Source organism: Accipiter gentilis, chromosome 6 (genome assembly GCF_929443795.1).
Source record: "Accipiter gentilis chromosome 6, bAccGen1.1, whole genome shotgun sequence".
NCBI classification, from domain to species: Eukaryota; Metazoa; Chordata; class Aves; order Accipitriformes; family Accipitridae; genus Astur; species Astur gentilis.
Window position 1 is genome coordinate 33,509,327 of NC_064885.1, and position 17,419 is coordinate 33,526,745.

The following is a 17,419-nucleotide window of genomic DNA, read 5'->3' on the forward strand; positions in this document are numbered from 1 at the left end:
GCCAGTGCAAAAACATTATTAAGCAGAGAACATAATTACTCATCTTGTGCTTCTGTAGTGTATAGAAGAGACAGATTTGTTTAAAAGCCAGCAAGTCCTATGTAGAGAAAAGACTTGTGTAAATGCCACATCATGTACTACTGTATGTTGCAGCTTATTTTATTAGAGAAGCAATACTTAATAACAACATTTGGGAACTTGTGGAAAGAATCCATTATATTATTCTGCATCATAAAAGCAAACCTAATGCCTAGTCTGCGTGAAGGCTGTGCAGATACTGAAACATCTCCTTTCGGTGGTGGTTGATTACTTTTATGGAGATTGTATCATATGGATATAAACAAATCCGGCACTTGATATGAAATCTGGGAGCAGGGTTTTAGACTCGTGCATCTATCTTCTATCCGTGCGTGTTCCCTCTGAAATGCATCAAGGTTCCCATTAACACCTTAAACGTGGAAAGTAGGATTAAAGTGAGACTGTCAGCACATACAAAATGAACACCTAGGCGTGCACTTGCTGTTACGTTTTTCCCTTTCACTCCTAGGGTAGTCTATGGGGTTGCTAGAATAAAAAGCTCGTGTGTGTGTGTGAGGATGCAGGGGGAAGGATTGAGGTGTAGGGAGCTTGTTAGTGCTGCAGACCTGATTTTTGGACCAGGCTGTGGTTCAGGGGTTTCCTCCTGCCCCGTGGCTCTCAGTAGCACAGGCTGGGCTTGCAGGGAGCAGTGCAGTGGCAGCTAGAGGACTGAAGTCAGATGTAAAAGTGCATTTGGCTAGTCAAAGCCCCAGACAATTTCAGGAAAATCTTCTTTAACAGAGGAGTCAGAAGGGCTGAATTGAAGGAACAGCTTGTTCGTAACGGAGCATAGTTCCTGCAGTCACAAGTGCTGGCAGGGGAGCAGGGTGATGCTGGCAGGGCGAACCTGCTGTGCCGCAGTGGCTGCTGCTCACCCCTGATCCGTGTCGCTGGACGCTTCCCTCCAGCATCTCAGGCCCCTCAACAGATGCTCTGCTGAGGCTTCACTTGTCTAAGCAGGAGGAAGTATCCTCCCAAGCCTAAGTGGGGGAGAGAAAGACTTCAAGGATTTTTGATGGGAAACTCCTTGCCATCCTTTTGTTGCAGCTCAAGAGCATTTGTACACCAGTAATTGCTCCCCAGGCTAGTTCCTGTGTGACTCAGAGCTGAATGTGGAGCTGCCAATGGCTGCTGCTTTGTGAACCTCAGCATCCCAACACGATATGTCCTGATCGCTCTAAATTTGAATTCACAGCCAGTCCTCCTTCCTCCTTTACAACATGTCTGTGCATGCACAGACACACCGCCTTGCTCCTTACCTGCTGCATACTGGTAAATTTGCCACAGTTGGAGCCATCGGCTGTTCCAGGTGGTGAAGGTGGGGAAACAACTGCCTTGCTTGTGGCTGGGCTTGTTTTCGGCTCAGAGCCACAAAGCACCTGAACCCCAAGACGGCTGCTCACCAGCATCTCCTGATGTGACTGCAGGGTGGCTGGGAAGAGCTCTGGCTGCGTCCAGCAGCAGCATCTCCCTGCTTTTGTTATTCAGTGCCAAAAGGTAGTCCTAAAAATACCTATGAACGGTTTGCAAGCCACAAGTGTCAGAGGGAGGCAGCTCTGCAAAGGTCTTGTGTCACCAGGTAAGGGAGAATGACACATCTTGTCATCACTGAGCATGAAGGGATGGTACCTGCAGCTGGGCGCTGGGAGTGGGTGGGAGCAAGGGCTGGTTCTTGGCAGCGGAGACCAGCTGAGGTTGGATCAGCCCCATTGGCAGAGGAGCAGGAAGGGACATGGGGCAGCGTGGGCTGAAATGCTGAGCTAGGCCATGCTTAGTCCCTGCACAGGCACAACTCAATTACAGCTAGTTTTTTATAATGATCTTTGATAGTTTGTAATGAAGCCAGGCAGTGGGAGAAACCACATAGCAATATTTCATAATAATTTTGCCCCAATTATATGAGGGCTATGTGTATTCAAGCTGTCCCTGTCTCCCTAAATACCACATGCACGCTTTCAAGCTGCACATCCAATGTATGATAAATGCAATAAACTTCACATGGTGGTAGAGTTACAACAGGAATCTCTGATAGCCAGAGAGGAGGCAGAAGTGATGTATTCCTCTGTTAAGCTCCTTTTTTTTGTGTGTGTACGGCTTGGCTGTACAACAGATCTGTCTGTTAAATGGCTGTTAACCTGTTCTCAGAGTCTAGAGTGCAAGAAGTTTGCGTGATCCTCTTCTCTGGCAATAGCAGTGCTGCCTATGGGAGATGCCCTTAGCTGCAAACTACAGGACTGTAGGAAAAATTGCAGTAGCTCTTGCTTCCATGAATGACAGAGTTTTACTGCACTGAGCTGAATAGCACAATTTGAGGCAGGACCTGCTCCTAACTGGTCCTAAGAGTTTGCCACTGCTGCTCTGAAACCCTGGGCTGGAATAAGGCTGTGATAATTAATGGAGGTTAAAGTGCTCCTTCTGCCTGTGAGCTGGTTGGAAATGGAAAAGAAGAACCTGTCACAATTGTGACTGGCTCTAAACTGCTGTCAGACTCTCCTTCCCTGCCCCAAGTGGAAAATTGTATTGGAAAGCAGCAGTTAGAGCACTTAAATCTTTCCACAGTTCATTTCAAGCTCCCTTTCTTCTTCCCAGCCATTCCCAGGCCAGTTCGGGGCGCGGATGGGAGACTGCGTCTCTGGCTGAAACTTGCAGGATGTTAAATAACAATGGGAGAGTGGCTTTCAAAGAGGGTATAATGTGCCTGGATTGCACGTACCATAAGCTGTATTTCCCATGCTTTGACATTCAGCCCATCCATGCATCACTCCCAAACTGTTTCCTTTCTGTATGGGATCTATCTTGGTGTGTTATGGAGCAAGCTCAGGCTGAAATGGGGTTGGTACCTCTCCTGCTGTGGAGGAACACACTCTCACAAGCATTCACAGAAGTTGCGGGTGTGATGTGGGCAATAACAGAAACTGTTGTGTCCCCTGTGGTGGGTTACCAGGTTCATGTAATCCCTGCCCTTTCCCTGGTACTTGGATTCTCTAACTAGCATGTGTGTCCCCTTCCTCTTAACACCTCCTGGCACAGTCACATTGCTGCTGCAGGCAGAGATTCTAAGTGGTTTTGTCCCCTGCTGAAACTGGTCAGTGAAGGGCATTTGATGGAGCTTCACTGGCCTTCTCCTCAGCTGTCTGGATTTAACAGGTTGATCAGTTGGAGGAAGCTCCCAAAGCTTTTACTCTGATGTTATTGCATAACCCTTGGGAGAGAGCTAGGCAGCTATTTTTGTGTGAGACTCCAGGAAAGATATGGCACTGCATTTGCGTTCCCCAAATGACCTCAATGTGCCCCCACCTGTGTGACTAGAGCATCAGGGACCTACTGGGAGGCAACAGTCATCATGGCTGCTTGCTCTTCTCCCATCTCACAGTATTTTCAGAGCTTTGGAAGAACAAGTGAGCTCTCTGCTCAGTCTGAGCTTGGAGGTTGCAGTGCACCCCAGCTACATGGGCTGTTTCAGGCTGTCACTCTCAGAGTTGCAAATGGTTGACCCAGCATGTAGATCTAGTGGCCAGACAGAGGTCTAGGACCCAAGTCATTCACATTTGACTGCTGAGTATGAAGGCATGACAAACTGGGTTGCCTCGAAGGAATGTGGCTTGTTGGGGTCCAACCACCATAAGAGATCCAACCACTAAGGTCCTTCTGTGCCAACAGTAGGGTCCTTGCAGGTGGTGACTTGCCCTGGTGATTCCCAATGTGGACTGACAGATTTGGACACTGGGAAAGTGGGTAGGCATTGCCATCCAATCCAGGACGGTGATTTAGAAACAAAAGGCAGATTTAATGTTGTGCTTCCTTCTTCTAAATGTACAGAGCTACCCTGTTCATTCAAGGGTTAAGCAGTCTGAAAGATGCAGCACCCAGAGCCAGGTATCTGTCAGGCCTGGACTGGAGACTCACCAAAACATGAGGATGTATTGTTTTATTTCTGTTTTGTCATTTGGAGATTACTACTCGATGTCTGTAAGACAAGAAAGCTCCGGGGCATCTTAGGATATGCCCTGTGCTCCAAGAGAGGTTGTTGTTTTGGCTTTGCAACACTCATATGCAAAGGCAAGAACTGATGCCTGAAATGCTCCTTTTCCAAGGATTAAAAGGCACTGCCAAGGCTCTGCAATATGACAGTGTTGCAAATCTTATCACGATCCAGTGCTGAGATCCATTGGTTTCAGCAGCACAAATGTGCTGACAGATCTGTGTGTCTGCTTTTTGGTGATGGTAGATATTTTCAAGAGGTTGGTCTATGATGCTGAACTCTGGTTGTAGCTCCCAGTTCAGAGCCTGGAAGGTAACATTGCAAGAGTTCTTCATCACACCTGGGTCTTCATTTTAACCAAACTTTTCTTGATCTAGTAAAACCCTGGCCCAAAGGAGCAGTTTCAGGGTATCATGGTGGATTTAGCTTTGGTTCCTCTGCTATTAGATGCAGCTGAGGGACCCATAAAAGTCAGTGGAGGAACTAGCAGGAGTAACCAGGTTAGCTTGTTGGCTGTGACAGCCAGGGACTGAGACATTTGCTACCTTCACCCAGCAGCGTGAGATTTTTCAGATGTCAGTGTGAACAGAGCTTGTTCTCTCTTTTATACTATCTCAGCAGAGGGACTGTGATGTGAAGCAAAGTCCTTTCTTACTAATCCAGCTCTGGAGAGTCATCATATCCATCTCTGGGCTTTAAGGATATGATTCTTCCTTGCTTACAGCAATAGCTCTCATGCCACCTATCCTTACCTGTTATGGTCTCATCGAAACTACCCCATCTGTCCTCATGTACTGTCTGTCTGTAAGTAGCTCCAGCTGGAGATAAACAGCTCTCTGTCACCACAACCGTGCACCCTCCTCTCTGACAGCAAGCGTGCTGTTCAACACCCGTTCCCATGCCGCTTGGCTGTCTGTGTTGTGTGCCTAACTCCGGTACGTTGTTTAGCCATTTCTTCTTGATCCCATTGCGTAAATGAGGCTAATTTCAGCCTGCCGTGATGTGTGGGCTCGCTGGAACGTGACTGTAAATCCAGACCTGAACATTTTCTTGTAATGGACGGGGTGGTGAAATTGCATTGCTGCCTTTAACCTCAGGCTGTCCTTAGACCAAGCCAGACTCTTCACAACCCTTACGCCAGTAAATCAAATAGCTCTTGAATCGATGCACATAAAAGTCAAGAGAGAGAAGTTACAGATGGAAAAGACCTATTGTACCTTGAGTCTTTCCTGCTGCAGAGGGGGTAAAGCGCTCTCAGGAATTTACGGCGGAGCTCCAAGCCTGCCCGCTGAGGCCAGGCAGGGTGAGAGTCTTGCCCGGGGGAGACGTGGGGTGGGGGGAGACTGCCTAAATTTCCTGCAGCTTTTCCATCCTGTTCATCTCTGCATTTTGTTCCCTTGGCTTTATTTTTGGGAAAGAAAACTGTTGTTGATTGTATATTCAACAAACCCGATACGTTCATTCTCCTGTTCATTGTTTTTCACTCAGAGCTATGCCTGACTTTTCTTTAGAAGCATGTTTTTCTCACCTAATATTTAGTTTAAGATTGTAGGAGCTGGATATAAAACCTTCTGGGATGTTTTAATCTGCCAAAAGGCTGCTTGAAAACAGCAGTTATCCAGAGTATTTCGGTAGTCCCTATTTAGAAAACATCAGCCCCAAATACTGTGTTGCCCATTTCCCTTTCATCTCCTTGCCAACTTTTATTGGATTTTTTAACCCCAGTCTGCTGTCAGTGTCCCCCATACCTTGCTCCCCTCCCCCTAGGGTTTCCATGTCTTTGAAAGTCCTGGTAACCAGAAGGTTCATGTGTTGTGCTTTGCAGTCGTTTCAGACCAAGAATAATACAGCCAGAGCCAGCTGGATCTCTCACTCCGTATTGATACAACTATTCCCCTTAACCTGCCCACACTCAGTGCTACAACTGCAAATCTGAGGTTGAACCGGAGCGGTGATGGACAGTGCTGTGAGCCCTGCTCCACAGCCCTGCCTGGAAAGCAGCACCCTCAGCAGAGCATCCCACAGCCAGGGAGCAGCTGTATTTGGGGGTTGTCCGCTGGGGACCTTGCTAAGTTGAACGTGTTTTCCTGACATGGGTCTTCTCAGACCCAGTGGTCCTGGTGGTCGCTCTAATAATTCCCTTGATCTGCAGCCAGTTTCTCCTGAGCGATCCTCCTCTGGCAAGGCCCTTGCTGAAGGCTGGCCAGTCCGGGTGATTGATTCTCCTGGAGGTCTCTCTCCTGTGAGCCCAAACAACACTTATGAGCGTGGTTAAGAACTAGAACAGGGACCCAGCGTGGCTGTGAGATAGTTGACCTTGGAGATTGCTAGAACTCAGCTGGAAAAGGCCAACCTGATCCAACTTTGAAGTTATCCCGCATCGAGCAGGAGGTTGGACCAGAGACCTGCAGCAAAAGAGGGCATTACTTAGCAAGTCACTGCCTGGCTTTCACTTTGTGAACATCAGGGGGTACAAGCTGAGTTGTCATGCCATCACTGCCTTTGGCTGCCAGATTATTTACATTGCTTTCCATGTTTTTGGTCTTTTAAACTTCTTTGGCTAGCTTTTGTTGTTCATCTCTTCATGAGCTTCTGCAGGCTTCTGCTTGTTTGTCCCTGGTTCACATCCTGGTTGGTAGACGGATGCTCTCCGCAGTCATTGGCCATCTCAGGGTATGCTTCCAGTCTGGGATGTTCATCCCTTCTTCTTTATTACCCCCTTGTCCATCAGTTTGTCTCCTGCTTTGAATGTTATCAACTCTTCAATGCCAGGTAAGCCGGGGAAAAAGCAAATCCAAAGACTGAAGGGAGAAACACACACAAGGTGTGAATGTCTCCTCAGCTGGAACATCTGGGAGAACATTAGCTGGTGGGGAACATGATACAGGAAGGCTGGTTCTAGCAGTCTATGACTCCCTACGGCACTATCAGTTCTCCGGGTGATTAACTGTTTGTTTATCCCTTGTGGAAAACTTGTCTCAGATTAAACCACTGTAATAGAAAGCTCAGGTTCTGGAGCAATCCCAAGTGTAGGTTAATATTTACAAGCTATCAGCTTCAGGTTTTATCTCCATCCCTTGCTAGCACAGAGATAAAATCCTTTTAAAAATCCCTTTTGATCTTTCTGGTTCATGACATTGCTTTAGTAAGACACTTTCCATATGAAACTGGCAAATGTCTTAATGGGAATGTAAGTTTTTCTCATCCTTTCAGGCACTAGTAACAGTTGAGGAGCCCCCTATGTACAAGGGGCCATGGCTTTATAATGGAGCATAAGTGATGGACAGTATCTCTGCAGGATACTCGTGCTAGGAAATGTCAGAATGTTATTTCTGCCTCAATGGCTTAGGATCATCTGTTTACCTAATGGACTTATATTTGCATTTTGCAGGTGTTGTGTTAATATTAATGTGTTGTCTGAGTTGTTAATATTCCTTCACTTCAATGTTACATTAATGAAGGCTGCAGGGGATGGAAAAAAGACCTGGCTAATTAATTAAATGGGCAAAAAGCATCTTTAACTTTCCATCGTGCTGCCCTTTGCTTCCACCTAATGGGTCTTGGCATTTCTGGTCAGCAGCCATGTAACACATGCTGCTGTATGGAGCACTCAGCGACAGACTTGCTAATTTTTGTGACCCATAAATCACTTGTGTAAACTTTTAATGGCGAGGAAAAGTGCCTTTCATTCCTGCTTCCTCCTTTCAGTGGGAAATGCAGCCTGATAACAGACGGTGCTGGCCTGATGTGTGGGGCGTGAGACTTTCCCGTCAGGAGAGGGGCTGTCTGCATTTCTTCAGGAATTCTTTCCATTCCTCTCTTAGCCAGGCTCTGGATGACATTAATATTAGGTGTCTTGTCATAAGCTCTGCTTTCGGAGCCAGTGGCATATCAGGCTGCACATCTCAGGAATGTGGACTGCCAGTCCGACTTTGGGCGGTGGTTGCGAGGTATCTCCCCTCTCCTCTGCACCATCCCAGACCCCGCTTGGTTCCGAGCTCTTTTGCCCACCAGCAATTCCCACAGGCTGGAGAAAACTGTCACAGGTCCCTACTGTGGCCCTGGGCAGCTGGGCAGCACCCCTGCTTGGGAGCATCCTGACACATTCCCAAAAGTAAGGCTTGCCAGCCCAGGCGGTGATTGCTCTCATGAGACCCATTAGCTGAACACAGCATTGAGTTGTGTGCGTTAGTGGTCACTGCTTATCCCTCCCTTGTGGCTCTGTGGGGAGGGAGCAGGGTGCTGGCCATTAGTTGCCTCTGAGAGATGAGATCTTAGAGAGCCAGTGGCTCCCTGGAAGGACAAACCAGATCCGATATGGATCCACGGGAAGCCGGGGTGGGTCTCCCAGCCTCACGGCTCCTGGAGCTAAACGCAGAGATTGCAAACCCTTTCTTTCCAGTGCTGCCGTCGTCTTCCCCACAAAGAAATGCTTAGGCAGGGTGAAGGGGTTGTGTTTTAAAGGAGGTTTTTTGAACAGCGCCGTCACTTTGGTGCTGACACCCAGCATGAGTGGGGAGGTCTGTGCAGCAGCACCAGGCAGCCCCAGCCACTGGAGGCATTTCTAGGAGGGGCTATATGTGGGGCTGTGTGCCCACGCTGAACAAGTGGCATTCTATGGGCTTCTATGGGGCCTATGGAAAAAGGGGTTTCTTGATCCAGGAAGGCCATTCCTGGAGGGAGATCTTCCTTTGTCTGTGATGCTGAGGGTGAAGTCCTCTGCCCTGGGCTCAAAAATGATAGTCCTGAGAAAATTGTGGAGAATGCTAGACCGAGGGAGCCTGCTGAAGTTGTGCCTCCATGTCCTGTGTGGCTCAGCACATGGGTGCAGGTCTGAGCTTTCATCCCTGGCCTATGGCAGCTGAGGACGCTGTTTTGGCACAGAGGGGCACTTCAGCTTCATGCCAGGAGTCTGAAGATTGTCGCCAATTTGCATGAAAAGGAGCAGGCTGCAGTCATATTAACGGTTAATGAAGAGGAGCAGCCCGCAGAGACTGCATCCTCTGCGACACTTGCTCTTTAGTTCAATGACATTTCCTTTGCCACTTGGATCAAAACAGGATGGAGGGTGGTGGGATGGGTGAACATTGACTTTATCCCTTCCATACAAACCACAGATGAGGTTGAGGAGCTCCAGGCCAGGCAGGGAGCATTTGCCATCCATGTTGCAAAACGCCAAGAGGTGCTGTAGGCTCTATGGCTGCTTGTGCCGTCTTCAGCACCCCGACATCTGGCCTGACATTGTGCTGCCAGATTAAGTCAGCTCTTCTATGTAACGGGGCTGCAAAGTGGCATCCATAATTTCAAAGGAACTTAGGCAAATGGTTGAGGTTTTTCTAGTGGTCTAAATCCCCATGTGCAATCCCAGTACATCAGGCTTTAAGCAATTAATTCCTAATCATGCCAAATGCCTTCAGTAGCCCAGCTTTAGCGTTGAGAGCTTAAAACGGTTTTCCACCGTACGGCAGTTAATTTGGATAAAGAGAGCGTCTCATGGCATTTCCAGCCTCAAGGTGTGAGAGTAGCCAGTAAGTGGCATTTGTATTCAGAAAACCCTCCCATGCATTTGTGTTGTAGGCATCTATTACTGGGAAGGCACCATAGCTAATAAAAAGGGCATTCATTATATCCCGGAAAGGGAGTTCATTAGAGGGAAAAGCCATTCTAGCTTAGTAAGAAATGAATCTAAAACTGCCTCAGAGCTGCTATTCTCATCAAGTTTCAATGTTAACAGTTTTAACCAAGAGCTAATTGAGCAATCTCAGAAAGTGGAGTAATTCCGTTATTGAGCTATGCTTTGTTCAAGGCTAGCGCTAGCTGCAAAAGGAACACAAATGACTTTCATCAAGCCAGGAACCGCCAGCGTTCTTGCCTTTTACTACTTTTTCTTTCAAAAAAAAGGGCTTTTGGTCTTTTGGCAACTGTCATTGGCAAAGGGAGCTCCACACCAACGTTGCAAGGCTCATATATAACACTGCAATCCAATTTTTTGGATAACAGGGGATTTGATTTTCATAACTCTTCAAGCAGCAGTGCTCTTCCAGAGTGGATGGCTGAAGATGCTCCTGTTTGTTGGATAGGCAGAGTGTCACCAGGAAGACAGTACACCGTTCTTGCAGGATTTTGCATGGAAAAGAGCCATTGCAAGTGCCGGTCCAGCTACTCGCCAAAGAGCATGATTCTGTCATTGGCTGCACTCTCAGGAGATGTGGGATTAGCTAATGTTTCTTTTAGAAGAGCTTTTATAGAAACCTCTCAAGTTCCTTTGCTTCATGGAAGAGCTGTAATCAAAAATAAACGTACATGATTTAAAGAAAAAAAGAAAAAGTCATACCACATCCAGCATCTTTGGACTTAACACTTTGGAGAGAGCTTGTTGGTTGAACTGTGGTGCTGTTTCTTCACCGTTTTCCTTCAGCTGATACTGCTGCTGCTGTTGGATGTGCACAGGACCGTTTGCAGCCTTTTGTGGAAGGTGACTTTCTCTTAGTGAATGCAGCAGGATTTAGAGTCCCATTCCCAGGAGGTAGCTATAGATCTCTTGTTTGTTATGAGATTGAGCTGCAGCAATAATCCCCTTCGAGCCAGCAGAAAGCAAGGGCTCTCAGCAATGTACTGCCCTTAGCAAGGGGACATAAATCCATCAGTGTCTTTAGAGCCCTCTCAGACACAAACAAACAGATCAGGGCTTCCTTTTCTCAACACTAGCCTCCCATGGCACTGTTTGGTTCAAACACTAACCAAGTGTGATGCTATTCTGTCCTAACCCTATTTGGACCCAGAGTAGAGCTGGACACCTGAGGCAAACATGTAGCTATGGGTTGAGAGACCAGAGGCCTTGACGGCTGGTTGAAGCACAAACCCGTGCCAAGCTGGGATAGTAAGCTGATCTGAAGCCAGGAAGGAGTTTGAACAGCAAAAGGCTTCTTCCCTGTGCAGGAGGGAGCAAGTGCTGTTAGGGGGAGACAAGACGGAGAGGAGCAGATGGAATTTTATAATGGAATAGGGGAAAGAAGTTCGGTAACCTTTGCAGAAATTATTTGGCCACATTTGGCTCAAGTCTGAGATGCTGGAAAGATGCTGGGGTTTACCTGGTGGCAGCTCACCCAACCAGAGGGAGCATCATTGGAAGCGGGGCTCAGACTCCAGCTCAGGACAGTTCAGCTCTGTCCCTTTGGGAGCAGGTTTCCACAATGAGCTACACATGAAGAAAGGACCAAGTTCTCCAGCCTGTCAAAGGCAAAGAACAACCCTGCCATGGGAGAGCTACATGCTGGTTTGGGTTATCTCTGAGTCAACGCCTCAGCTATGAGAACAATTCCAATGCCTGGATACACCCAGCAGTTACATCTTGCAGGAGGGGATGGAGCTGAAGAAGACGGTGTGGGGGAAGAGCCATGCTCATCTGCTCAGCCCTACCTCAGTGCCATTTGCTTTGAAGCCTATGGGTCTGTTATACTGGTGGAACAGCAGATGTTTCGGTGTTGCTTCGCTTTAACCAAGCTGCCTGCCTCCTACCTGCACTTACTGGATTGCTAACAAAGTACTCCTTGTCTCTCCCTTGCAGCAAACCTTACTTAGCTAATGTCATTTGTCAAGTTAATCAGGGAGAGTGGGCACTTCGATGGCTGCTGTATAGCCTGGCTGCATTGCCATGGAGACAAGCAGCCAAACAGGCATTTTACTTGCCCTGCTTCACTCTGCAGAGGTTTGGCATGAGAAACCAATATTTTATTTGCCGTCAACCAACCAACTTGCTGAGGACGTGAGTAGTTTTACAAGGTTGCTGTCAAGAGATTGGGAAGGGGCTAGCTAACCTTTCATGGAGCAAATAGTAATGCTGCTACTAAAGCAATTCTAGGGGCTGAATGTGCAGCTCCTCTTCCCGTGTCCCATGGATGTTTGGCTCTGGTAGGAGCTGTGTGAGAGGAGTTACAGCCCAGTAGCTTGGGTTCGGGTCTGCCGTCGAGATCTCATCAGTCCTTTTCAGCTGTGTGGTTTCATAGGTAACAATTTGCCTACAGGAGCCATGACCATCATTTAAGATATTTTGGAAAGCACCAAATTCTGTGTTTAAGAGCATCTCAGGAGCCTGAAATCTCCCCAGCAATTGGTGGGATTTAGGAGCCAGCATGCCTCGATCACGTTTGAAACTCAGAGGCAAGTGCTTTTGAAAACCATACACTCCAGCTGACCTCTTGCATAAGGCAGGCTATAGAGTTTCACCCACTAGCTCCTGCACCAAGCCCGTAACTCATAAGCAAAATCTGGGTATTGAAAGAGCCGGGCAGAAGATGCTTACGCATGTTACAGAGCTCGCAAGCCATCCCGCCCCCTCCCTCTCCTCCCTCTCGTGTGTGCACATGTTAAATGATGCATTGAACAGGTTTGGATACTCTCCCTCCTGCAGCCCCGGTGAGCAGGACAGCCGGGATCTGCAGGCACCTACGGGAGGGACAGCCACCTGCTAAGCCTCTCCGCAGGACAGTGGAGGAAACCTCGCATCAGCACAGAAAGGGCAAAAGTTCAGATCAGATTGTTTATGGGATTTTATGGAGCCGGGAGCCAAGGATAGCTCAGCTAATCCAGAGGAAACTGTAGCGATGGCGTTAGAATGCATTTCACATGGGATTCATTCAGCGTGCGTTCAGATGGACCAGTCTTTCTGTCTCCATTTTTTTAGCCATGAAATATTTTTCTTTGCACTCCCGTCTGCTAGCTGCACCAAGCCAAACTCCAAGCTAGGCTGTTTTAAGAAAAAAGAAAAAAAAAACCTCTGTCGTTTGACCTGCCGACAAATTAGCAGTGCTTCAGCACGGCTCCCCACAACACCGGTGCCAGGCACTGATCTGGCCCCTGGCTGCTGCCAGCCAGCCTCTGCTCCTGCCTGCCTCAGCATCCATTGCTTTTTTTCCAAGCAGCGGCATAGCACTTGCCAAGTCGAAGCCCTGATGAGGATGCTAGCTAAAGGTGCCACTAAAAGGCCATGTGGGGAGGGCAGGAAAGCAGCAGCTTTGCTGTGCCCTCCTGTTCCTCAGCACCTGAAGACTTGCTGGCTTCATGGACTGTCCCAGCCCTGGCTCGTTCTCCTGAGTCTCCAACATCCCATGCGGCCTCAGCATGAGCCCCTCATGGGAATATGGTTTTCCTTTTAGGTGCAGTGAGACTGCCACGTTAAGCTGTTTGTTGTAGACCTTGGCTCCCTTCTCGTGTCCTGAGCCACAGACCCCATTGCTCTGCTGGAAGAGGTGACCTTGCTTAACTCCAGGCACAGGTGCCAGCTCCTTCGCTGTCCCCAGCCGGTTTCCTCTGACCCTGGCAGGCTCTCACATGCTCCAGATTAGCCCAGCTGTGACCCGTCCCTTCTGGAAGGTGCTTTCCTCTCCCTGGGGAGTAAATCCTGATGTTTAAAACAAACCTGTCTAGGGGTTAGCATGGAGCAGCCCCACACTGTTCATCCCTTTCATTGCAGGGCTGCTGCAATGGGGGGCGGGGTGGGGAGCAGCTCTATGAGCCACAGGTGATCCAGAGCTGGGAAGGACCCTCCATCCCTGCAGGGTGTTTTAGCATCAATGCACAGGGCATTGCAGCCTTGTCAGGGCACTGTGGTTCATTAACCTGAGCTGGCACAAACTGACCCATTGGGTCCTGGGGCTTCTCTTCCCCCCCAGATACAGGGCAGTGTTTGACCTCATCCATGTTATCTGCTCCTTGAAAGCCCAAACTGCAGCCACATCTCCCAAAGCCTGCCCCTGTCTTTGGGTGAGCGAGCAGGATGAGTAGCTTTTCAATTCTGAATATCTGTGATCACATCCTGCACACCCTGTCACAGGTGCAAAACTCCTGGGTGCTTCCTGATAAGATTTTCCTGCCCATGCAGTCAATCCAACCATATGTCAGGTACCTTTTCTTGATGGGGGCTGTCTTTGATGCTCTCTGGGGCCTGGTGCTCCACATGTGGACATGTTGAAGGGAGAGAGGATAGGATTTTGCAAAGCAAAGTGGGAAGTATGTGCTGTTAATTTTCCTTCTGGTGTAAAAGCATCCCTGGCAGGAGGGCCCTGAGATATTAGCTTCAATTCAGCACTACCTACGACATCAGAACAAGGATATCTCCAGGAAAATGTTAAAGCTCAAGCCCCAACATGGTAAAACAAAATGCAGAACTTAATAGTCAGGTGGAAATTGCATCCAGCCCAAAGTGTCCCTGGAGGTAAGAGGTAAAGGCTTCACACTCTAGTGCTCAACTGGAGCAAGAATGGCAGGGGCTGTCTGAGCACTCGCTTACAGTGTTTGTCTCTAGGGCATGTGATAAGCATGATGCGCCTGTGACAAAGATGAGATGCTGTTCATGGGTGTTTATTGCTTTGTCTTTAAAAATGGGTTTGCACCTCACTTCATAGAGGCCACTTTTCGAGGGAGGCACAGGGACTCCATGGCCAACCTTTGCCCATGTGTGCATCTGTGTAGCTGGGGGTAGCACTGGAAATGTCTCCCTTTTTCTTTGCACCAAAGCCCACGGGAAGGAGAGGCACTGCCTTTCACAGCCCGCACTGCTTGCTGTGCCTTGCTACGAGCTGGCTTGGGAAGAAAGAGCTTCGTGGGTATGAGCGTGGGCTGGCACAGCCTTGCACGTGTCCTCAGGCCACTGTTCCCCACGTGCCATCTGCAAGTGTGGCAGCTGGGTGAGAGCTGGTGGGTCCACCCGCACCCAGGAGATGGGGATGGCCGTGCCATAATCCACTGGGTGCTACTTGCTGCCCTGCCTCCCACCCCTGGGTGCTGCACAGCCAGGGTGCCCAGCACCCTTGGGCCATGCTGTCCCACAGCCCCCCATTGCTGGTGGCCATAGAGGGACCGATGTTGCCATCTGCTGGCTTAGCTGCACAGGAGCAGCAAGAGCTTGGCTCAATCCTCTTGGAAGTCACCCCTCATGAGTGCGTACTGACCCTACTCCCACGTCCTTGCCCACCCCCTGACGCAGCCCTTGGCCTTCTGGTAGCATCTGCCCATCGGCAGGTGTTTTGGGGGACAGGATGGGTAGCCCATTCCCACTTAAGCTGTGCCGCTCCCCACCCCTTCCCGCACCGCCCATGCGCCAGGGTGTCCCTCCTGCCCTCCCTGCAGGGTCTGAAGTATTGGCCTCTGGCACAACACGCTCTGGAAGAACCCACAAAGCTCTTACTAAAGGAGCTCCTTCCCATTAAAGATGAACATTTCCACTGCTGATTATCACTGTCAGGTGCTTATTCCTCCTCTGGGCTTGTCTTTATTTCCTTTCTCTTTTGAATTCTTGGCAAGTGCTCCCAGGCTGGGAATGTATTGCTGCTCTAGCAAGTACCCCAGGAGCACAGCACCCTGCACATCTCACCTGGCCAGTCCCCCCAGTGATGGCCAGGGCCAGGAGCTGCAGGACCACCAGCTCCAGCCCTGGTCCCCCAGCCAGCCCTGCAAAATCGCTGCTTTGCCTGCAGGAGCAACGGGGCTGAGCCAGCGTAATCAGTGACAGCTCGCTCAGGCATTGCTCGGAGGATGAGGTTACTTCTGTAAATCTATTATCTTTTTTGGCAATTAGCACCAGTTAGGAGTCCTGGGAATACATGCAGCAAATAGCAGGAAGCCCAGTTAAGCACATCTCTCTGCTTATCTAAGCCCAGTTAAACAAGTCTCCTGTGACACAGCCCTACAGCTGGTAGCACAACCCATAAATGCTCCAAAAATGATATGTGGCACTGGGATTGCTTTTCTTTGCAGTGTGTAGCCCTGGAGATTTACATTCAATGCTTGTAAATTCAGAGTTGGAAGGTGGGTGGGCTCACCCCACCCTGGGATACCCCCAGCAGTCTGCAGCTTGCATGGAAGATCCCCCAGAGTCCTGGTATTGCCCGGATGCTGGAGGCAGCCCTGCAGCAAGCTGCGCTGGTGGCTTGCCCTGCCCAGGGGCTGTGCTGCATCTTGCCCTGGGTGGAAGCCGGGCGTGAGGCAGGGCTCGATGGCTGGGCTTGACCACACATGTCGAGATTGGGATGGGGGAGTGAGCGAGACACTGTTTTCTCTGGCCTGGGAAGACAGCGATGTGTGTTTGTTTTCCATGCTATCTCTTGCACAGCGTTTGTTTTGCTTGTCGAGCGTTTCAGGAGATAAAATGACCTAAAGGGAGATTATTTTATCCTAATTTAAGCTGTCAATTTGTCACTGACTTCTGCTTGTCTGTGCCAGCAGGACTGCTTGCTCTGAGTCCCTGGGGAAACCTCAGCTAGAAAGTGAGAATTTGGGGGGGGATTTGCTGCAGTCTCACATCTAATCTGTGCTTATAACAGCAACTACAAGCTGCTCCCCTGTCCCCCCGTGTCATATTAGTTCCCATCACTATGGACTGGCTTGGCTTCCCAGGGGACTCCCCTCTCTAACTGGGGCCCGGGGTTGTTTTTCTCGTGCTGCAGGCTGGTGGAAGAGTTCATGCTGCTCGCAAACATGGCTGTGGCCCATCAGATCTACCGCTCCTTCCCTGAGCAGGCCCTGCTTCGCCGCCACCCCCCACCCCAAACCAAGCTGCTGAAAGACCTCATGGAGTTTTGCAACCAAGTTGGCCTTGACATCGACTTCAGCAGTGCGGGGACCCTGCATGTGAGTGCACTGGCCTGGCGGGGGGCAGGGCCATGGGGGTGAAGGGTGGGCAGCTACGTGATGGCATGGTTGCAGCAGCGTGTGGTTTATTCCCTGTCCCCCTCTGCCCAAGCAGAGCTGACAACTATCCCATGCCAAAACAAAAAAACCTCCCTCATTCACTCTTGACCCCACCAGCGCTGGGCAAGGGTGGCCCAGCCTGCCCCAGTCAGCCATGTTGTGCACAGAGCTTAAAGCGGGGCAGGGAGGACCTTGCAAGTGACCCCAGTGCAATGGGAAGGATGTTTCAGTGCAGGAGCACTTACTGGGACGCGCAGATTTCCTTTCTCTGCCTTCTCTCGGCAGGTCCTGGGCAGGGCATTTGCTCTGTATCATTTGCTCTGTAGGAAAAGTAGCTCTGCAAGGGAGTGTTTCTGTCTGGGCTGCTGAATTTCTCAGGGAGGGCAGGGCAGAGAGCAGGATGACTGGGAAGGACTGGAGAGCAGTGCTGGGAAAGGTCAGACGCAGCCAGCGCGGGAGGTATCTGACCGATCCTCCACTGAGCGTGTCCCGAGGCTGAACTCCAGCTGAACAGCACAGCATAAGTTCCAGGATTTTCTTTACTTGCCACAACTGGACTGTGGATAATCCTCTGTTAATCCTATCCCCGCTGGCCTCCCGCACGCCCCTCCATCAGCTGGGACTGCTTTCCCGCTTGCTGGCTGCGCCAAGGCTATGTCAGCAGACATGGGA

General features: G+C 49.7%; 1 protein-coding gene across 5 annotated transcripts in view; it reads left to right on the plus strand.

Moving 5' to 3' along the window:
* The window catches only part of DIS3L2 (DIS3 like 3'-5' exoribonuclease 2), a 201,113-nt gene that overhangs the window by 170,803 nt on the left and 12,891 nt on the right, over window positions 1–17,419 (plus strand). For all 5 annotated transcript variants that reach the window (XM_049802432.1, XM_049802436.1, XM_049802433.1 and 2 more), the window contains one exon: window positions 16,504–16,687. In XM_049802432.1, the coding sequence (XP_049658389.1) occupies window positions 16,504–16,687 (184 nt within the window). The remainder of the gene's footprint in view (window positions 1–16,503; window positions 16,688–17,419) is intronic.